The following is a 23,019-nucleotide window of genomic DNA, read 5'->3' on the forward strand; positions in this document are numbered from 1 at the left end:
GAGTCACTTTGGCTCTAAAAAGGTGCTTTTCCAAAACTTTTTAGCAGTGCTGTCGCCTTGCTAACGCTCTAGAGCTAAACACAAAGCGCTGTCTGCTGGGATCCCCAAAGACATTATAAACACTGCAGTAGTAAAAAAAACCAGCCCTGCAGGAGCTGGAAGTCCTACAGCGCTAACACAGTCACCGAGCTCAGGGAGAAGCAGTACAGCCAGGAATCTCTTCGGTTCTGGAGAGTTTATACTTTCCAGATTCCTTGAGCCGGACAGTTCTTGCTGATTTGGGAGAATTATGCAAACATGCATATAAAGGGATTACGCTAAAAAAAATCAAACCCTCGTGCTATGGCATTGTGTTGCATAAAATCCTCATCCAGGGGGCTTTTCTCATGGGCAACCAGAAGCAAGTGACGAAGCACTACACGTAACAGCATAACCGCAAACTCCCTCCCGCCCGCCTGCGCTGGAGCACAGGTGAGGGGGGCAAGAGGGAGCAGTTATCACCTCCACGCAGGGAACCATTTCACATTATCTACATCACTTCTGAATTCTAGCCACAACTCTAGAATTGCTCAGCGGAGGAATTAAAACAAGTTTATAAAAGTTACTGATACGTGAACATTATCCCCATTCGACTCTGCCTAATAAACCACCCCCAAATTACAGCTGGCAAGTCCTCACCCCCAGCGTCTGCCAAGCCCTGACAGCCTGCACTGGGTGCTCTCCAGCGCGTGTAAAACGTTCCTTAGGCTCAACATCCATCACAACTACTGTCTGGGCTCTACATCTCCAGGCAGCCTGCTTGTTTCCTCCCTCTCCCATCCTGACTTGGTACCAAGGCTTCTCCTGGATTAACGTGCAGTCTTCCACCAAAGCCACAGAGCACCACGATGAAGTGTTTCGGCTCGGATCCAGAGACACGAGGCTCTTCCAGCTGCATCCCAAAGGCCACCGTCAGCTGCTGTGCTGCAGGGAAGCACTCAGCCCCCAGGCTGGGACCAAAGACCATGTCACATCTTTGTGAGCTGCTGGCTAGGGAGCCTCTAGCCCCAGTTACCCCCCAAGGCCCAGAGGCACACCTTGAGCTGGAGAGGAAGAAACGCCTCACTAAACACTTGTCAAGCCCCACAGAAGCGCAAAGACTACAAAAAAAAACTTAATTTTAGTTCTGCAATTTCTGCCCCAAGTAAGCTTATTTTGCTCCTCACGTTTGAACCTCAGGGGCTGGACTCTGAAGGTCCAGAGGCCCCAGTCTGAGTCCAGCCTGCTCATGGTTCCCCTCCGTGCCTGCACTGAAATCTCTCTGCCAGCCAGAAGGAAACCAAACCAGTGCTGCCCATTGCCACCACGAGGTATGAAAAACAACAAATAATACCAAAGGGCTGTGGAGTTTATTTGCAACCACTCCGGGCAAGCAGGGTGCTGATGGAAACATCAGGCCCGGTCTCAGCACCACAGACTTTAAAACAAGCCCACCACTTCGGCGAGGTCGGATACTTTGGTGCGATTTTCAAGGCCATTGCAGTTACCTGCCCCTCCAGCCTTTCCTCTAGCAGCTCATCAGCCAGGCACAGCCCAGGAAATTTCAAAGCTAATATTCCTCCCTGCGTAAATACAAACCCAGGCACCGGCTATTTGAGAAGCAGCGTTTGCCCTTTTTGGCTTCACCTCTGGCCCTCCGTTAAGGCTGAGGCCACCTCACAGAACCCTTCCTAGCCCAGTTTTCTGTTCACCGGCGCGGGCAGGCTGGTTAGCCCGGCCTTTCTAAGGCCTGCTGGCACAACGGCTCCAGCCGGCCGCGGGGACGCGCGGCACGAACAAGGGGCGGCCTCCGGCAGCGCCCAGCCCGTGCTTGCCGCTGGCTCCAGTTTGGCAACACGGCACAAAGCGGCATGCACGCACGCACCGGCCCGGCCGGGCCCTATTCACGGGGGGCCGCAGCTTCACACGTAGCGGGCCTCCGAGAGACAAAGCCCGCCAGTTTCTTAATTAAGTCTGAGTGAAAGACAGCCTAAAAGCATCCCCACTTACTCCGGAGTACCTTCAGTCTGGACTTCAAACGCCCCCAGCGCAGTGCCCGTCAAATCAAGGCCCTAATAGCCGGTTGACAATTTTTCTCTTGTAAGTACAGAATGCCGTGCCTTCAGCCCAGCCTCTTCAGCCTCCTCTCATCCTCCCTGCAATGTTAGACATGTCTCTGGCTCACAGAGGCGGGAACAAAGGGACTTCTTGTGTGTCAGAAGCCCTCCAGAGGGTCTGCGTTTCAGTCCACCCTTCTCCAAAGCAGGGCAGTGTCTGGAGAGCTCTTTAGCAGTTTTCGTCTCATTAACATTTCCATGAGGGATCAAAGAATATATTAAAAATATCTAAGTACAATTCCTGCTATGGAACGGGAATATATATATAAAAAACCCTGCTCGGCTGCCTTTCCCTGATCCATTGCATTATTACTAGATAATTGTCTCTTCATGAGCCCAGCTTTTATTTCCACTGCACCGCCTTTCTGTAAATCCTGTGAAAGTCTCCACAAATACGTCTCACCAAAGCCCCACTCCCCCAGCCTTTTTCCACCTTCGGGGCTGGTTTGCGATATGTTCCCTGCAAACAGAACCCAATTATTCCCTGGCAGTAAGTCACCGGGAGCAGGAATTGCTTTAATTTTGGCCCCTTTAGCAGCTGCTCGGGGTGGGCTGGGAGATGGCCGCGCTAACGAAGCTGGGATGAATACTAAAGAAGCACCGAGGCATCGCGGCCTGTGCCGGGGGTGCTGGGCAGCACTTCCTCCTTGCAAGAAGCAAACTGGGGAGCTTCACGTGTCGAAAAGGAGCTTTTTTCTCCCCGTGTATATGTGCATTCCCAAACCCCGCCAGCACATGAATCGCCGTGCACCGGAGCAGCGTGTAAAGACTTCACCTTACGGGGTGCAGGCGGTGAGGATGCCGCCTCCCAGCCGCACCAGAGCTGCTGCGATTCCTTGCTGTCTCATTAGAAATGCCCAGCAACATCCAGCAGACAAAGCCACTGCAAACAAAGTGCATGGAGAAGGGGGAAGGGGAGAGAAGAGGATTTTTTTTTTTTTTTTTTAAAAAAGAAAGGAGCGCGGAGGAATTCTTCATTCACTGATCTGTAGAATACATTAATATCCTGAACTGTTGGCACAGCCTCCCGTGCTCGGGGGACCAACAATGCGAGCAATGACTCCGAGTCTGGGATCTTCAAATAAACCACCCCTGCTGTCATGGCCACCGGGAAAGAGAATAACAGCGATATTAGCTGACCTTCATTTTGTTGTTTCTCCAGACCTGACTGCTAGACCTCTGTTTGCCTGTTACTAGGATTTCTTGGCTGAAAAATGTAAGCATTTCCTAGACGATACAAGAGGCAGTTTATTAGGTAAATAAACCAGGCCCTAAGCAGTCGCTTCTGCTTGATAATGAGGAGGGAAGGAAAGGAACAGACCTCCCTGCACCACCTAAAATAACCCCAATCAATGCTCTATAACTAACACCGCATGCGTATTTTTAAACAGACAGTTAATGAACAAGAGAAGGTCATTTTAGCCTAGCCAACTTGTGAGCAAAACCATTTGCTCAGAAAACTATAGGCCATAAAAATCACAGCAGGCACTGTCTGCATCATATAAAACTGTCCATCTATGGAAGCAGAAAGAAGTTTAAAATAAGCATATTCTTTCAGGCTCCTTACAAAAGAAAGCATCAAGGGGAAAATGTTTACAGAGCGGTCTTCCACAAAGGGCTGTGAAGAAGAACGCAAAGGGCGCTGATGTGGGACACCTCGCTCCGCTCCTTCCCTAGCTCATCTCCAGGAACCCGAGTGATAAATGCAGTTTAATTATTAGGCAGTTAATTGCCAGAGGATGACAAGAAAGGCCATTTTACAAGCACGTCCTGCAAAAGGCTACTGCAGTAAATCGAAGGCCAGTTTTACATTTCCCAACACGTCTCAGAGATAAATGTAATAAGCAGGCACTTTCAGAAAGTGTGGCTCGGAAAATGAAGTTTCCACTGAATCAGAGCTGGTGGCACTGTTTTCCTTGCCAAAAAGGCCATGATTTGGTACTTTTCTTTACATAGAGAACTATAACACAGCAGCTACTGCGCGTTACGACCCAAGTGGGGATGCAGCACAAGTCAACCATAATGCATTAAAATCCCACGAGGCGCACAGCCTCACACCTGCAACTGATCTGCAAGTCGCAGCACTCGCCGGGATTCCACAGCAAAGGCAAAGCACAGGCCAGCCATCCTGTGCCCCACAAATCCCTTCCCTCCTTCCGCCCCCAAAGCAAGAAGTTGCTCCGGGTGCAGCTGGGCTGGTCAGCAGCGCACTGAGTCCCGCCTGGCTAACTGCAGGTCTGTGCCCAGGGCACTGCTCCTGCCGCCGACGTGCATCTCTGCAGAGAAACGAGCTGTCTGTGCCCCGAGGAGCGACACCAAACTGGCCTCTGCACTGGTGTCACCGCGGAGGTTTGGGAACCAGTGCAAACCCCAGCTCCAGCACCGTTACAGCAGCATCAACGTGCTGCATCCAAGACTTCGTAACAGTTAAAGCAGCACGGTGCTCAGCTAAGGGTGCAAAACCCACCTGAAGCCCAGGGCAAACAGACAGCTAGCCCACACTGGGCTCTGTGCACCCACACTAAAGCTGCCCTAAAGGCTACGTTCACTGGAGCTGCAACCTCACCTTCCAGCCTCGTCAGAGCGAGTTCAAGTCACGGTCTGCAATCTGCAAAAGCTACATTTGAGTGCGGTGTTAAACTGAGGCTAGTGTATTAAGCTCGTGCCTTAGAAGCATGCTTCATAGGCTTGTGAGTTTGGGGAAGCGAATTAGGCTGCGATTGCATGTCCCACTACAGGGAATGTGGCGAAGCATCTCCCAGAGGCAGCACGCACCCCTGGAGCAGCTTGTGTCAGCATGTCCAACCAACTCACCCTTACCAGACGTGAAATCGCCTCTTTCTGCAGCTGCACAATCGCCTGCGAGCTTGGATCAGTCAAACGGCTCCCCTCGAGCCCTAGCAGGAGCTCTGGCGTCCCTTCAGACTGCACCTAACCCTGCTGGGAGGCTGGTATCGAAGGGGACGGTCCCATGTAACCCCCTGCTATACTGTGACATCACAAGCAGCTCCCGGGGACGCAGCGGAGCCCTGTCCCTGTCCCAGCCCTGTCCCTATGATGCCAGCAGCAGCACCCCGTGCCGTGGCGGTGCCCATCCATAAAACACCTTTGCTGAAGCCTGTCTCACGCTGATGCCACCCAAATGCTCGGTGGGGCTCTTGCCAGCCCTGTCCCACAGTCCCAGCACCACAGAGCTCAGCTGCTCGCAGCAGCGCCGAGCGCAGCGCTGGAGGAAACGCTCCCTCGTGACGACCGCTCTCGCAGATGCAGCTCTTCCACACAGCCGAACGCAAAGCCCCCCTGTGCCTTCCCAAGGTAAACCACCAGCCCCAGACGCACACCATGGTTTAATTAACACTATCGCTGGAAGCTTAACTTCTGCCGTTTGAATGCTTCAAGATGAACACTGCATGAACGTATTTGGGTTTCACCTTAATACCACCTCTTTTTTCTTTTCTTTAAAGTAACACTGGAGGCTTTGGACATCCCCACCGAGACGATCCCCCCTCTGAAGGGCTATTCCCATTTTCCCAAGGACAATTCTCCTCAAGCCGCCGTTAGCGAGGCTGCAGCAATTCTACTGCCGCCCGCACTTTTGCAAAACAAAGATTTGAGATCACAGCCCCTGTTGATTTATATACCCAATTTCTGGTGGGATCAACATCCTCTATGCATCTCAGAAAGCCCTGAAGAGACACACAACCACTTGGTCCCTAGCAAACTCATTTCTCCATTGACCACATCCTCCGAGTATTGTTGTGTCCCACAATCCTGTCCCTCCAGTGCCCGGGGGCTGTAAAACCGGATTCCAGATGCTGGACCCTCTCCCTGCCCGGGCACTTCGTGTGCAGCCGCATTGTGCTCGGCCCGCTCGGGACAGCGTCCCCGGCTGGGGTGGGTTTACAGCAACCGGCAATAAAAAGGCCAAAGGAGGCGAGGGATGGCTCGCTCGACAAGGACACAGGGCGCTTCATGACTTTCCTGTCCGCTGGGTATTTCGGAGCCAAAGATTAAGGGAGAATTTCAAAGCTGGAAGAATTAATACAAACAGTTAACCCAGATATTTCCCCCCTGGTTCAGTTTAACGTGGCACGAAAACCCCAGGCCAGAACACGGTTATATTTCAACTCCAGATTGGGCAGAGCAATTATTTTGTCACTGAGCATGTTAGGAAAGAAAAGGCAGAAGGAGGCGAGTTTTAGCCTCTTTGGTAATGTACAAATTAACACACTTCAGCACCATTTTCAGAAATATAAATTTATGATTTAATTCTGCCACATGTATCCTTGGAAACCAAGCTGTAAGCAGTCGCCCTTGGATATTTCACACAATTCCATATTTTTTTTTTTTTCAATATTCAAACACAACTAATTGCTTGGCCTTCTGGAGTGATGGACAGCTTGGGCGAGCAGGCTGCCCAGGGGCTTATTTTACCACCAGCCTGGTACAATATTGCTACATGGGCTGACAGCAGCTGCTCTAATCTCCTGATAGGTACGAACGAGCATTGATGAAGTTCAGTCTGTTTGAACAGCTGCATATGCAAATGTAATTAAGAAAACGTCTACTGCCTTTTGCTGCCCTCCCCATGCCCCCCTCCTCTCCCTCTCTGGCACATTAGGTGCTTCCTCTCAGCGAGGGGGGCATTCCAAGTGGTTGCCACTCCATAGCTTCAGCCTTGAACATACGCCTCACTTACGTGTCACGACTGAGTCCCAGAAATGCCACTCTCCAGCTCCCTCTACCATCATTTACGGTGTCTTTAAGTACGGGGCTCAGAAACAAAACAGCTGATTATTTTCAGCCTCACACGGGTCCGAGCATCGACACGACGCTGCCATATGAAGTGCAACCCCTTTTTCAGTATATCAAAGTAAAATCATTTTCCTCTACCTCATCTCCCACTGACCAGTTGGTGATTGCCCCCCATCCCTTATTTGCCCCGTACTTGCTGTGCAGCCTCAGGGGAGCATTTCTTGCACTCTGTCTGCGGCCGCTGCTCAGGGAGATGCTCTGGGAACCACCACGGCCAGAAACAGGCACAAGGGAGGAGACCACGGCTGTGCAGAGACCCAGGCACGCCTGGAGCAAGCGACTGCTGCTTGATTTGTGAATCCAGTGCGTGGTGGGAGGACAGAAAAGACTGCAACAGTTCTGCAGGGTCTCAGCATCACAGGGCAAACCTTCATTACACAAAACAAGCAGGCAGATGAAGCCAGGAGGACTGATGCCCACAGAGCTCCGGGTCGTTCCATTTAAACCCAGCATTTTAAAAACGTACCTGGGACACATATCCCCAAACTGGAGCAGCAGAGAAAGGTGCTGGTTCCTGCTGTGACACCAAACTGCGGCTGCCTGTCCAGCAGCAGGGCAGCATCTGCATTTGTGTACCACAGCAGGGAAAAAGTGGAGTGAGCAGCTACAAACCTTTCCCATTAACCTCAGCAGGATGAAGGCTCCAGAGCAAGCTGAAGAAAGACTAATTAGAGCAAGAAACTAAACGGTAAACAGGGCAGAAAACAATGGGAATTTTCTGAAGGGAAATCAGATCAAACAGAGCTAATCAGGTTAGCCCGGTAAGATAATGAATTTCCTAGACAAAGGAAGTGTGATAGATCCCATCCATGCAGACTTCAGCAAAGCATATAATGCAGTGCCATGTGGGAAATTATTAAATGAAAAAGATGGGGATTAGCAGAACTGTAAGGCCAGAAAACTGGTGAAAGGTGAAGCCGTGTTGAAAGAGTGATCAGAACGGATGGAGGTCACCGGTGGAGCTCCTCAAGGAACGGTCAGGAGACTGATCTTATTAAATATTTTTATTAATGACCTTGGCACAAAAAGTAAGTGTGCTAATGAAATCTGCTGATGACACAAAGTTGGAAAGTACCATCAGCACAGAGGCAAGCTGGGACAGCATATAGAAAAAATAGGTAACTTTGAAGACTAATAGAGAAGGTTGAAATTAATAGGACAAAAGGGGAAGCCACAAACATGGGACAAGCAATAGTTTTTGCTATGAGTTGGAAAGAAAATGAACTCAGGTAGAAAATTCCCAAGAATGAGAAAGGCCCAGGCAAACACCTTACAACAAACTGACCGAGGCACCAACGTGCTGCAGCTGCGAAATGCCTCCAGCAGCTGGGGAAGTACAAGTGCCGCAGGGCACGGCACGGTGACAGCGCACCGAGACGACGGCAGTCAAGACTTGTGTAAAAAAAAAAAGGAAAAAAGAGTTTAAATAGGAAGAAGTGCAAAAAAAAAGGGGGCTTGTCAGATCAGAGGGATTATTTTAGTAGAGTAAAATGTAACGATGCTTGTTCAGTGCCACAAAACAAAAGCTGGGAGGGAACAGTGATCTCCTAGACGCACGTTTGGGGGTGTAAAATAAAAAAGGGGGAAGAACCATTCAAGACACCAGAACAAGGGTTGCACAAGGACAAAATGAAGTATCCTTGACAAGTTTAGGATGGAGATAAGTTTATGACCATTACAACTTTCCAATGGGAGTAATGGGGGGGAAAAAACAAGCTTGTTCTCGGAAATTTATCTTGAAGCGATCCCATGACCCAGAAGGCTCCTCCCGTCCTTTACTGCTCAATGAGCAGCGTTACACCACCAGTGACTGCTGAGCTCCTCACCTGGAAAGCAGCACGCAAAGCAGCTCCAAGGCACGTTTTTCTTTCTAAAGCTGTTTATGAATGATTAGGTCCAGCATCTTTGACTGCCTGAATCCACTGCAACATCTCAACATGAGCAATTTTAAGCCAAATGCTGAAGTTAATAACACAAAACATATGAGGAAATGGCACGGAGAGACCAGGAAGAAGCCGGGGGGCAGAAGCAGCACCCAAGGGAGCGAGGCCAGGGTGCTGGGCACACTGCCACCAGCAAAGGCAGCGTCTCGGCACGATGACTGACCTTTCTTCCCAGCATACTTCCTGAACCAGAAAGCCCCGTGCGATCTGCTGTGCTCACACCGCCGGTGTCACACGCGCTCCTCACCTGCTGCTCAGGGACTCGGAGCTACTGAAGTGGGGAAAAGCAGTTAGTATTTTGGGAAAACAAGATGGTAAGATAACAAACAGAAGGCTTTGATTAGCAAAGTACTGAAACCGCTGGACCCGTTAAAAAGCTGCTCTATTAACATAATTAATGAGCCCCATTTCCTGCTATGTCCCCAAGCTAAGCTGCTTTGAGGTTTCCCTGGTGTCTAATGAGACTCGAGCTCACCCTGCGTTCTCCCCCTCAATGGGACCCTTAATTGGGTCTCTCCGCTAATGAGGATAGATGGCCAAGTGAACTTGTAGGAACTTCTTATCTTTGTGACCTCTCCCTCCTGCTAATTCCAGCCTCAATTAGCCGCCGGGTTCAGAAGTCAGTGGGGCAAGGCGAAGGGAAGAGCGCGGCGGCACACACACCATGCGGCTGCAAAGCCCCCGGCTCCTCCCGAGAGCGGGCTGCTCGCCCTTCCCCAGCTTTCTGCTGGGCTGCGTGCTCACGCCGAGCAAAAACGGGTGCGAGAGGGGAAGGAAACACCTCGGGCACGCAGGCAGCAGCCCGGGAGGACAGGCACCCGGCGCGCTCGGGCACCGCGGCCAGAGCCCGGTCCAAGCAACAGCTTCTTTCTTCCGCAGCGCTTTCGCCTCCGTGTTTTCTCAGTGGTAACAGGACAAACTTTTCAACACACAATTGCTTAATATGGAAGAAACCGAAGAAGGAAGAAACTGAAGAAAGGGGGAAAAAAAAATAAACCAGGAAAAAAACCCAGCTTGCCAAGGCAAGAAGGCGTCCGGCGCAAGCCCGGGCAGGTGACTCAGAACCGGTGCAGCCGCCGGAGCAGCGCCGGGAGGAATATCGGCGTAACTGCTCCCAGAATCAGATTGCAGGAAAGGTTGATTTAATGTCACACTACACCGACTTCTCCAGTCCACTAAGAAAAAAAAAAAAAAAGATGGGGACTTGCTCATCTAAACACACAACGCACGTCAGAGGAACAAACGCGAGTAACTGCCATCCATAATTTATAAAGCAAATTAAGTCCATGGCACAAATAACTCTAAATTAGAACAGAGTGAACAGAATCTGGCAGGGAACGGCCCCAGCCTGCATGAATCATTATTTTTCTAGAGGAAACCTTGTATAATCCAAGCTACCCTGTTTTAAAACAAACGAGACCTTCTGAAAACTCCGACTCGTTTCACCCGGGTATTTTGGTGATTTGCTGAGACAAAAACCGCCCCTACCCGCTATGACCGCCCTCGCGGCTGTCTCAGTCCTGCTTTCAGCATCCTCAAGAGCCTGGGTCGGAAGGCGACGGGGAGGTCAGAGCACCTACCTGGGTCTGAGGAGGCGATTAGATTGCAATGCCATCTTGTGGAATAGGAGAAAACGAAAGACCGAAACCAACTGCTCAGCCGCCACTTCGCGACTGTGTATTATTTTACAGGACAGGACGCTGGTGAGGGCCCAGCAGGACACCCTCAGTGGCTGCTTCTCATTTTCCCCATTCGTCTAAAATATTAAAGGGATATGCAGCAGCAGCTGCAAAGGCGTGCTCTGCTCCCCTCACGCTGCCAGAAACAAGAGTTCTTGCTTCTTTTTGCTTGTTTCCAGCCTTCCCCACGACGAAGCCCCAGCGCCCCGCGCCGCCTGCCCAGGGGAGCAGCCCTGCCCCAGGCTGCGGCCGCCCGCCAGCAGCCCGCGGCCAAGGGTAGGGCCTGGAGCCAGAGCACACCGGGCCCCCGCCCCGGCGCCTGGCACGGGCTGGCAGCACCCGAGGGACGTTTCTGGGCCCTCGGCACGTACTCGAGTGACACCGTGCCACCTAACGGAACAAGTCCGGGCCACATCCAAAGGCGGTGATGGCTCCACGCGCAGGAGCTCTGCTGCGCCAGGCTCCGCGTGCTGCTTCTGCTGCCCGCGCTCCCAGCTGCGGGCCCTGCTACCAACATCTCCCTGCCTCGTTCAGAGGCAAACGCTCAGGGCACAGGATGCTGTAATCACAAACAGAGCCTCTTACAGCCATCCCCTCTGCAGGGAGCTGCCTATCTGCAAGTCCTGAAGTACCAAAAATAGCTCAGATCGATGGGATGGGGGAAAGCTACCCCAAAGCACCAGCCAGGTAAGCCGAGGCGCAGCTCTAGACAAATACAGACCTTCATCAAATCAGAGGGTGATTTGGGTTGGAAGGGACCTTAAAGCCCATGGGCAGGGCCCCCTGCCCCCAGCCCCAGCTGCCCCCAGCCCCATCCAGCCTGGCCTTGGGCACTGCCAGGGATGGGGCACCCACAGCTCCTGGGGCAGCCTGTTCAGTGCCTCACCGCCCTCACAGTAAAGAATTTCTTCCTAAGATCTAATTTAATCTCTCCTCTTTTAGCTTAAAACCTTTTGGTTTAAACCTTCTTCTCTCTCCCTGATTAGGCCCCCTGCAGCCCACCGGCAGGGAGGAAGACTGGCGGAGTGGTGCAGACCCCGCAAGCACTACCAACGCTTGCATCGTGCTTAACCGCTGGAGTCTGGGGACCATGAGCAGAGGGGAAAGGCTGGAGCCGGCTGGCTCTGAGCCCCACGTCCACCTGGGCACCAAACCTGCAGCACCCGTGCCAAGGATGCCAGCGTAGGAGCCACCCAGGCCAGGGAGGCTCAAAAACCAGACGGGATCCGTGCTGTGCAACCCAAGCCACGGGCTGCAGAAAGCAGATGACAGCACGCTTTAGGGAAGTCATTTTCCTCCCAACGTTTTTTTTTTATCCTAGGAAGCAGAATGGGTGAGATCACAGTGAGGCTCTCTCTACCCAGGAAAAACAAATTACTGAAGCATTCAGGAGTGTTGCATCATTAAGGTAAGGTGGCAACTGCCATATAATCAGGTTGTTTCGGATCAAGGGTTTGTTTGAGGCAAATTTGTTTTCCCCCCAGCATCTTAACTTTAATTACACTTTCATTTGTTTGTTATTATACTTGTATTTGTTTATTTTTAAATTCGGTTCTGAAGAGTACATTCTGAGAGTTAGTTTCTAATAAAAATGTTAGTTAGAAATGATTAACAAGCACTGTTCTGCACAAAAAAAAACCCTAAAGGTATGCAAACTGGGAGAGTGCGGGGACAGTCAGACACAAACCCAAGAGCCCGTGGTGAAACTGCAAAGGCCGGGTTGCACACACAGGCATTCCTGTAGCAAATTTGTTAAAGGCAGCCTAACGTTTGATTAATGGTTTGTGCGCACATTCTGGTGAAAGCTAAACGCGAGTTTCTGAAATCGAATAAACATATATGTTCTAACAACGCTCCTCGGTGCCCAGCAGACGCTGAGAAGAAACCAAACAATGCCAGGCAGTGTGCAAGCATTTGCTCGCAGATGGCTGACTATTTTCAGCAATAATTTCATAAATGCAGCCGGCTGAATCCATGCCCTGACCATTCTTCCGCTGCAATCCATGGGAGCTCGCACTGCCATCAGCGCGGGGCTGCTGGGGCCACCAAGGGAGACGTGCTCCAACTGGCGGAGTCGGGGGGGGATTGTCAACAGCTCAGAGGCAGCAAGAGAAATGTCGCCGAAAATAAGCTGCGAATGCAACAACACACCCGAAACAACCTGAAAACTTCCACCAGAAGTGCGTAGGGCCCGGGGCAGCACCAGGTTGTTCCCGGGTCTCCTCCCCGCGCCGGGCAGAGGCAGCCAGGGCCCGCTGGAAGTCACGCCGTCACTGCAAAGGGCCCCCAGAGCCTGACACGCTGTTTGCATGAGAGCGAGACGTTGAAACATTGATTAAAGTTGGATTTCATCAGCAATACTTTGATTTTGTTATTATACTGGCTGCTAACAAAGACCCACCCATTAATGTGTTACATTCTTGCTCGTAAAAGGGTGATTATTCCACTATTCATGCCAGAGGGCTCTGCCGGTACCCGCGTCCAGATGCTGCAGCACATCCACCGTCAGGCGAACACCGAGGCGTTCGTCGGGGCTTCAGCTCGGGCAGCGGCGCAGGCACCGCGTCCAGGCAGGCACCACCACGACCGCGAGGGACAGGGACAGGAGGGGGACACGGGGGGACACGGAGCACCCTACGCTGCTTCACACCCCTGGTTATCGAAGGTGTGATCAATTTAAACAAAATGTTAGAGCGGGGGAAAAAAGCCAGTTTTTCTGCTGCTTGGCTTTGTTCAGGGAATAACCGTACATACAGGAGGGTTTTCTGGTCTTCATATACCAGCGATTTTCAGTGCCAGGAGTAAGGGTGGAAAAGGGATGGGAAGAATGCCGTTAAAGCCTGTCTCTTCCAGCATTATTGTTCTAAAACTCATGATTAGGCAGAGTAAAATAGCTATCTGAGGCAATACAGTGTTTACATATACCCAAATTGTTATGCAAACACAGGAAGACCTATTGGAGCAGACGGAATAAGGCACGAAGAGGCAGCGCTTCTCACCACCCCTTAAAGAAAAATGTTTTTCAATGTGGAAAGGGTGAGAGAGGTCACCCCCAAGGCATCCAGCCTGGGATCCTCCCAGCCTTCGCCTCTCCCATCCTCCTCCTCCTCTCAAATTCCCCAGCACAGCCAGCTCGGCTTTAGAGTTAAAGAGACAGGCTCATTATCTAGCAGCATTGTCTGGGTTCTGCATTTGCATTAAGAAGCTAGAAGGGGGGAGAAATACCTAACAAGCGAGAAGCTGTTCCCCGCAGACAACCTCTTGTCCGCCATCGGTTTCAGTGCCGGCCCCGCGCGGGCATTTTGCTTCTCGCACCCGGTGCTTGTGTGGAAAGCGAAGCCACAGAAATTGAGGGTCTGCACAGGGGTACTCGACACAATTCGAGTGCGATTATTTGTAAATTAAATCGAGCTTTTGTCAGCGTTAAAGACCTAAAATCATCAGTCACGAACGCTGCAGCCACTTCTTTAATTCTGCCTGTAGTTGGTGTATGAGAAATCAGAGACAAATGCCTCTGACAAGTCCGCTATAAGAAAAGGCCACAGATTTTCATCAATTTGCATCAGACTTTCAAAAAATTACCACTTATGGGGAACCAAATAAATCCCTCAAATATCTCCCAGTGCTTGACAAACAGCTCACTGCTGGGGGCTTTCGCTGCCAGCCCCGAGATCGCCCTGCCAGGGACTACAAGCTCCCACCAGCCCCCTTTGCTTCACCCAGAATCGGGAAGCTCTCGTCCTCCTCTTCACTGCACTGCGTAAGCCAAAATTCTCTCACTTCTGACTACGAGTCAAACTTCTACAGAGCATAAATTACTCTAGTAATGAGCCCTCTCGTTTGCCAGAAAAGAACCATGGACACCGGAGGGGGACGTGGTATTTCCAGAACTGTCTCACTAACACCATCTCGCACTGACATCCTCCCACAGCCACTCCTCAGCACCACTCATCCCTCCGAGACAAACATAAATCTCCTGCCATCGCCCGCGGCATCCTCCCCGCACCAAAAGCTCCGCATCCCCTACACAAAACCTGGCGCGAGAGGTACAGCCTTGCCTTGGCTAAAGCGAAAGCAGCCTAGCGCAGCTTCGCTAGCTCAGCGTCACCAGCGAGGATTTCATGTCTGGCAGGCTCTGAAAACCACTTGGTTGGGAACGCATTCCTGCAGGACACCGCCAGAAATGCCCCTGCGGCACCACTCCCCATTGTGACCGTTTCTTGAGAGCTGGTAGCTAGCAAGTTTTTTAAACCTAATTAACATGTACCACATTAATTTCATACAGCTCTACAATTTCCAATCAGGGTATTGTGCAATACTGGAGTCAAATGGCTTAAGGACATTCACTGGCTTAAGGAGGTTAACACAGCAAGCGCAGTAAGTTAAGCCTGAAACATCGCTGAAGTACATTTGGGGTCGGAGAGATGGGTTTTGCCTCTTTAGCAGCAATCTTTGCTGGGGGGAGGCACAGTGCGCACAGCCTCGGAGCACTCAGCGAGTTTCTAGGCATTTAATAACAGCACAGGATTTGGACTCATTTCCTACCACAGGAAGTTGACTTTTTGTCCACCATCTTCACGTGCCGCGTTTGATTGCGAAGCTTGTCGTCTGTGTTTTCCACCAGGTTAGTGAGGTCGTCGATGATCTCTGGGGAAAGAGAAACACGGCATTAATCTCCGAGCCCTCAGCATCGCTGCTCAGCAAGCACGCTGCTGCTGGAGGCTCCGAAATGGAAACCAGCTGCACCCCGCTGTCTTCCAGCGAGACACACCAGTGCTCCGCAGCGCTGAGAAAAGCGCTGTAAGGTCCAAGAGACTGACTTGGGATTCAGTGCACTGCTCAGCTCTAAGGAGAAAAGGAACAGCCCCAAACTGCAGCATCAGCCTAGGGAGCCACCGAGCATAGTGAGATGGAAGCCACAGAACAATAGCCCAAGTAAGAATTAATGCAAATAATATAGGAAATGTGAAATTTCAGTCCCTGGAAGAGAGCATCTCAACACTCAGAGTTCACTTGGCTGTTACGCAGTCATTAAAACAAATTCAGAACCACTATCTTCGTAAATGCTTTTGAGAGTACTCGGTACGGACCCGACCGAGTGATATGGGAGGATACGGTGAAGGTCTCACATTGTTTCAATTACTGTGATGTACAAATGGCAGCTCTGCTTGCAGCCCAGATGATCCTTAGGGAAAAGGAAAGTGAGCAAAATTTCCCCTACATCCATTTTTAATAGAGGAGAAAAGGAAACTTCAAGCCAACCCACCCTCAGCCTCGTGCAACTAGCAATTTTTGTCATGGAAATCAGACCAGGTAAAAGGCTTAAACCAAGACTGGTCGTTGGGTTGGGGTTTTGTAGCACTTAACATTGAAAGCCACATTTGGGCACCAAATTTCCTTCTTGCTGACTGTTACGCTTAAATTTTGTTGAAATATGCAGACGGTGCAGGAATACGCTACGTTTGAGTTGCTTTCTACTCTGCAGGTAGGAATGATTTTTCTGTGCATGATAAATCAGGAGGAGGACAGCAGCCAAAAACCGAATGCTATTGCAAAATGTCTTCCTCTGGTTACACTCCTAGCACTTTCCCCGCTATTGATCACTGTCTTAATAAATCTCGTCTGTCTTTTCAGATCAGGCCTGGGACAAGAGCCCTGCCAGCTGGCGGGTGCCGAGCTCTCAGCTCGGTTGTACACAAGCAGCCCCTAGCACTGCAGCACTGCTGCAGCACTGCTGAAACCTCCACATTTAACTGACTGTACGCAAAAGAAAACGTTAGTGCGCCTAACATTCAAAGAGCAAGGTATACTAACTTTCTGACCATTTTCAAGCATCATAACCCTGTATACAGGCTGGCTGAGAGGTAAAGACAACAAGTCCCAGCAGCAGGACAGGGTGTTTATTGATAGCCTTTATTGTTTCGACTGTATTCCTTCAAACCAGATTTTCCAAGTCTCTCTGCTAGGAGCAAGGCAATGACGCTAACGGGGACATCCTTTGCACTTCCAAAACTGCCAGCAACACTCAAAGCAGACCTTGTGTCTGCAAGGGAGGCAAATACAACGTAGTGCTGATGTTGGGCATTAGCTCTGGCAGCTCCTCGAGGTGTGCTCGCAGCTGCACGCCTGTGCCCGCCATCAGTTTTATACCAGCGCTTGAAAGGGAGCCGCTTCCTCTGCAATTCATCTTCTTACAGCAAATGGTTTTAGTTATGCATGGTGCATCCTCCAATCTTACCAAGTAACAAGTATTGCTCAAGATACAGAGAAAAGACACGGAGATTTGATCGTACAAGGGGTAACAAAACAAAGAAATCAAAGTTCTGAAGGCAGAGGCAAGTTTCACAGGCACACACAGCAAGGAGGTTTTACCCTCGTGGAGAGTTAAGAGCATTATCCTTCTAGTGCACATTTTTCCAGTCTGCTCCACAAGCACTGCACCATCTCCAGTGAGCTGCTGCATAAAATGATATCACCATCTAAGACTTTGAAAATACACATCGTTCCCAAATACGAGCTACTGATTCATGCCCCTCAGCCTAAGCTCGCAGTCGAAGTATTCACACAAAGGAGGGCAGAGGGCAAACATCAACCACTGCTGCGTGCAGCCTCAGCTTTATCCTACAGATCTAAGCCACTGCTGTGATGGAGCAACCTCACCACACCAGCACCGCTCTGTTCCAGATGCAAACTCTCCAGATTTGTTCTTACCAGTCGAGATTTCGTTGTTCACCCTGCACAAAAACGCGTTTCCCCGTGACTGGAGGTATTTTATTTGAAGCGCGAGACTCATTCAGTTCATAGCTCAGATATTAATTCTCCTCCACCTCCCACCCAACCTTCCCAAGTCCAACATCTGCAAGGACAACAACACTTTGGGGAAACTTTCTGTCCTGTGTGATTCAGCACGCAGGAAAACCAGCACAATGCCGCCTGCAAAGGCAGGCTCTCTCCTGTTTGCCTCTAAATGAAAAAAAAAGTGCTGAAAGTTCCCATCGTTGTCAAGGACAAAGCGATAAGCACGCTTGGGAAATAAGAGACTTTCCTTTGCCAACACTGACCAGACCCTCCTTGAAAAACATCCTGGTGAACAAGCTGTAGCTAAATGAGAACAAACATAGGCAGGAATATTTTCTGCCATCATTCCAGCGCCCGAGGCAGTACAATGGGGACTGTGCCCAGAGCCTCTCCCTCCAGCCCCCTGCCCAAGCCGTGCCCCATCCAGCACGACACGTTTCTGATACAGGGGGCAGCCGGTGGGGGCACTCCTCGGTACCCACGCACTCCCCAGCAGCAGGGGCTGTCTGCAGCCACCACGTGAATTAAAGAATTTCTCCCCGCCATAAAGCAGAGGAAAAAGCACACTGCATAAGGCAGGAGTTGAAAGGTGGTAACGAATTTCTCAGGCAGGCAGAGCTGCTGCCGGAGAAAGCCCCGCAGCCGGCAGTGTCGGACAGGCGCTGAAAAGCCTGCGCAGCTATCAGCAGGCTCCTGAGCATCGCCTCCTCTGGCACGACCCACCTACAGCCCCCTGTGCAGTTCAAGCTGGCAATTACCTTTGGGATGAAAATTCTTCTATTTTGAAAAATCTTCTATTGCCTCCCACGTACCTGGCTGCTAAAGAACTTAAAAAAATGGACAGAAAAGCAAAAAAGGCAGAGAAGGGGCTTGCCTTTGCGAGGGCACACGAAAGCAGGCTGAATGCCCAAATGACCTTACAAAGGATGTTTCTGCAGCACTGCCCTCCCAACCACACGTAAACCATTCGCACAAATGGAGTCCAGGTCCTCCTTCAGCAGCACAGGACCCCAAAGACAAAGACAATCCCCACGGCACAGCACCAAGTAAAGCCACGCACGGCAAGAAAAGTGCCAGGAAAGCAGCTGATAAAAAAACAAAAAACAAACAAACAAACAAAAAAAACAGTAGGTCACATGCAGTAATTTTGGCCTTTTTCGGCCAAAAAGCCACGACAGAGGGTTTTGATTGTAGGCGACGCATGCTTTGTAGCAAGGCAGGGCAGCCAGGCTGGAACATGGACCCAGGCTGGGCGAAGTGGGGGAAATGGGGACCAGCAGCCCTGCTCCAGTGCTGCTGGACAAAGTGTGAACAAAGGTAGGAGTTTATTCTACTAACAGTTAAAAAAAAAAGCCAAAGATTTTTTTTAATATTTTGCATTAAACTTGAAATACAGTTTTGCCCATAAAAACAAATACAAAAGTCACGTAATTGGATCTGAATTGTCACCGCATCACAGCCACAAATGAAGATGCAGATGAATTTATTTCTTTGCCATCTGCTCACTGCATTGCTTCTCTGGTCACAGCAAGTTCAAGCACCATTAAAGCCGAAAGTCAAGTTCTAAAGGATCAAGAAACCCCTCATTGATCCAAATCAACACAAGACTATTCCGAGAGGCAGGCACATACGTTTTGAATCTTTCTTTTCAAAGTTTTATTGAAATGGAAAACGAAGTGAAGTAACTGGTCTGAATGCTGATCTGAAGCACTTTCCACTTTGTTTTATCATGCTCAGCTTTGCAATTAGAAGTGACAAATTAAAGGTAGAGAAAGCTGATCTCTGTAATCTCCTTGAATGCAATGCCTGAATTACAACTCACACTAGCACCACATTTTGCTGCTGCTGGTTTCCGGGGTCCAGCTATGTGCACATCTGTGATAAAAGAGACTGCCGTAGTGGAAAAACCTTCCATGGAATGAAAGGGTATCTTTAGATACACCTTTAAAATCACATCTGCCAATAGCTAGGAAAACACAGATCTACGCAAAGGACACCTACAGAATACAGATGACAAAGTGAGCAGAAGAAACTACACGTAATCCTAGATATTTCTAGAAAAAAAAAGCTCCTTTATCTCTTTTTCTTTGAAGAGTTTGCTGCTGCAATGAGAATCAGAAGTGTATTTTAATTCTTAAAAAAATTGATGCTGTCTCCGAAAAGCTGGTTCTGCTTCTCTCCAGCCAGGGCATGGATAATTTCAGAGCCTCCCGTGAGTTGGGAATCCCACACGTTACAGCCATAAGTCACCTCGGAGGGAAATGGATATACATCACGCTACATCTGCTCTCTTGCGCTGCGGGCTCGCACAGGATGCGAGAGCAAACGCTGGGCTGAACCCACGCCAGGTGCCGGAGCAGTCTGCTGTGTCCAACAGGATCCGTGTGCTTTTCTCCTCTCCTCCTCCTCAGAAAGGCCGCAAGCTCTAGGCCCGGGACTCGCCTGCCCTCCTGTCAGGCAGCGTAGCCCAGCAGCAGGCCCTCCGCCACGACCGCCATCTGCCTTTCCCATATCCCGGCCTCTCTGCTGACACTTCTAGCAAGCCTTCCGAGGGGGCTGAAACCTGACTTCTCTGGCAGCCCCGTCTTCTGTGTCAGCTCAGCCATCAAGTCTTTCTACAGCTGGTCAGAAACATCCCAAGGAACAGCTTCAGCTGGAGCACGGCTGGACAGACGACAAAAACAGGGCATTGCGGGGCGCCCCGCGTGCGTGGGCCCTCAGGGCGGCCGCCTGCTTTACGGCGCCTCCTGTGCCACAGCACTGTGTTCGGATCAGCTTTTACTACAGAAACAGCTTTCATCTCGCAAATGAAATGTGTGGTTTTTGCAACAAAACGAGGAGGCCAAGCGTTTCCAGAGGGCGAAAGCCCCACTTCCAGCCCGCCCAGCCACTAGGCCACGCAAAAGACGAAATTCATTTTGGGCCTTCCTCCACAGGGAGTGAACGGCAGCAAGCGATGCTGGCATTATGGCACACGCATGAACACTGCACACTCACGAGACGGCGTAACTCTCAAGATTCCAGCCCCGACGTGACACAGGGTGACACCATGGGTGCCCACCTGCTCCTCCTCCACCCAGGAGCAGGATAAGGATGCAGCATTGCGCCCATCTCCCTGTCACTGCCCATGCCCCGCGCCCTCTTTCTGAAGCACAGGATTTTTTTCCATCATCCTTACCCGCACAAGGAGTCCCTAGGAAGGACAAACGTCTCCTGCCCCAAGGAGAAGCAGGCTCTTTTGCAGCCAGAGCTCTGCCTTCATAGATGACTTTACACTAACTGATTTTATTTATAACGTAAAAAGTCTCACTTGGTTTAGGCACCTCCATCTTCAAGTCACGCTCGCTGTCTGTGGAGTACAAAACCCAGAAGCCAAGTGACAAAGGCCATAAGAAACACAGCACAGGCAGAGGGAAACGGAGTTTGGTCACAGCTTTGCAGAACAGCATGGTTGACCAAACGTTGCCTTCCAAAAGCTTTTATTTTTGGTGGATTTCAATGCACAGATCACTCGATAGTATTTATCGATGAGTAATGCATCTCCACGGCATATCCCACTGTGAGTCATGGAAGACTGCAGTCAGCCTTAAGAAAAACATATAGAGAACCAAGAGCCATAACATTTTATGCTACGCAAAAAAAAAATTACAATAAGGCTGGAATTCAGTGGAGAAGCCAAGCAGGCTTTCCCTCCCTCCTTCAGGTCTCTGGTGCCTCAGGAGAAGAGCTAGATACCAAAGAAATGAATCATAGATCAAATGCCAACCTTTATATGTCCAAACCCCGTAATTACATGTTAGTAAGAAAGCGCTGTTCAAAATGCCAATGGTATGAAGTGAAGATTGCAACTAACATAAGTACATCAGAAACCTAAAGCACCTTCACACGATGTGCCAGCTCTAACGGCAAGGCAGAGCGAAAAGAGAAAACACACTGAAAAACACAGAGCCAAGTGAAAAGAGAAAATCAGAGAAAAACACAGAGCCAAGAATCTTAATTTCTCTCCATCTCTGCGAACCGTGCCTGCTCTTTGCAGTCTCTGATGTGTGCAGCCCTGCACGGTCACGGGCTGCTTTTCTGCTCAGCTCCAAGGTGACACCCAAAATGCCAGCAGTGCTCGTGCCAGTCCAAGCTCCGTGCTGCTCTGTACAGCAGGACACCGATGCTTCATACCACAACGAGGTCTGCATTCGAAGCAAAGACCGAGATGCCTTCCTCCACCTTCCCAAATTTAATTGAGGACACTGACTCTCTGCTTTGGCAGGACTTCATACAAGCATTAAACCCCAAAATACTAACTTCTCCCGGGGTGGGCAAACCAACTTGTTCCTCTTCATATTTCAGTTCTCTTTGGCTCTGCTAATTCGCAGGGCTTTGATGGTGCTTGGGGCCAGCCAGGCCAGTAGAACCCTGCTGGCCTCCCGTGTGGGACGTGCCATACGACGAACCGCGTGTCCCTGCCAGCCTCGCCCCACAGGGAGGCAGGAGGGGAGGCTGCCTCCCGCTGCTTCCCCTGCCGCGGGCCAGCGACGGCTCTGCTGGCCAAGGGCAGCTGGGGGCTGTGGGACTGCTCTCTGCCCTGGCACAGCCAGCAGCAGCCCCCCCCCAAAGCCCCCCCCAGCCCGCGCCCCCAAAGCAGGCCAGTGCTCCGGCCTCCAGCAGAGGACGTGTCTGGGACCACTGCTTCCAGCAGACACCGCCCTGCAGGCAGCACCGGACGGCACTGCCGAGCACTCGCTCGTCCAACCCCGAGTGTGTAAGGACGTATCTGCGTCCAACTTCGATACCGCCATGCGAAACGCAGCGCTTCGTCCTCTCGAAAGCAGGTGGTGATTTGAAAATACATCTTAGCGACCAGGAACGGTCCCAGTCCATCAGCTGCAGAAGCACTCCCTGGATTTTTCACAAAGAGCAGCGCTGAGAAAACAAACAGCAGTATTGATTCCAGCAAACACGGTTATTAGTTAGAGCTGTTATTCTAAAAGCACACACTGAGAAGTTTTCCCTTTTCCAGCTGCTTATTTTGCTTTATTCGAACAAAACCCATGGACATTAATTTTAGTTGTACTTAATTGAATAATTTCTCTAGGGAATAGTTCGGGGAGAGTTTTAGAGCAGCCTGTTTCCAAGAGCCATTACTAATTGGCATATACCACAGCGTCAGTGTGCCAACCAAAATAGTACGCTTTAATGTTACTGGAACTACTCTCAGTCCAGATGTGTTGAGAACTCGGAGTGATATAAGGCAGGCAATAACCATATATATATGATATAGTATTTTGAGTATCCTTTTCCAGTTATCTGGAAGGAGACAAGTCTCCTTCACTAGAAGTATCTGAATGTAAAGCCAGGTCATTCGTTCCTCCTCTCCGCTCCCAGCAAGTTACCTTTGGTTTTGTTTTCCGTGTTTAAAGCAGACCAGCACAGTTACTAGTTATCAAATGGACAATAATATCAAAAACCCCTCTTGTAGGGGTTATAACAGGCTGACTCCAGCGTGCAGCATTCGCTGAAGTAGATGCTGCCATACACCCACGGCACTCTGTTGGGTACAGTGGCAGACCGAGCCCACAGTGTACACTGGCTCTTTTTTTTTGTAATCATCTTTTATTTTTATTCAAATCTGAAGTCTAAGTACTCCAGCTATAT

The 23,019-nt window shown here is 50.4% G+C and overlaps 1 protein-coding gene and 1 long non-coding RNA gene across 2 annotated transcripts in view; one reads left to right on the top strand and one right to left on the bottom strand.

The window, feature by feature from the left end:
- The window catches only part of STX8 (syntaxin 8), a 98,449-nt gene that overhangs the window by 22,091 nt on the left and 53,339 nt on the right, over positions 1-23,019 (bottom strand). The window contains exon 7 of the mRNA XM_040577756.1: positions 15,118-15,219. Coding sequence (XP_040433690.1) covers positions 15,118-15,219 — 102 coding nt within the window. The remainder of the gene's footprint in view (positions 1-15,117; positions 15,220-23,019) is intronic.
- LOC121079907 lies at positions 4,955-15,110 on the top strand. The gene is made up of 3 exons (XR_005825210.1): positions 4,955-11,259; positions 11,559-11,980; positions 13,006-15,110. It is a non-coding gene; the product is annotated as an uncharacterized LOC121079907 (long non-coding RNA).

Source organism: Cygnus olor, chromosome 18, assembly GCF_009769625.2.
Source record: "Cygnus olor isolate bCygOlo1 chromosome 18, bCygOlo1.pri.v2, whole genome shotgun sequence".
NCBI lineage: Eukaryota > Metazoa > Chordata > Aves > Anseriformes > Anatidae > Cygnus > Cygnus olor.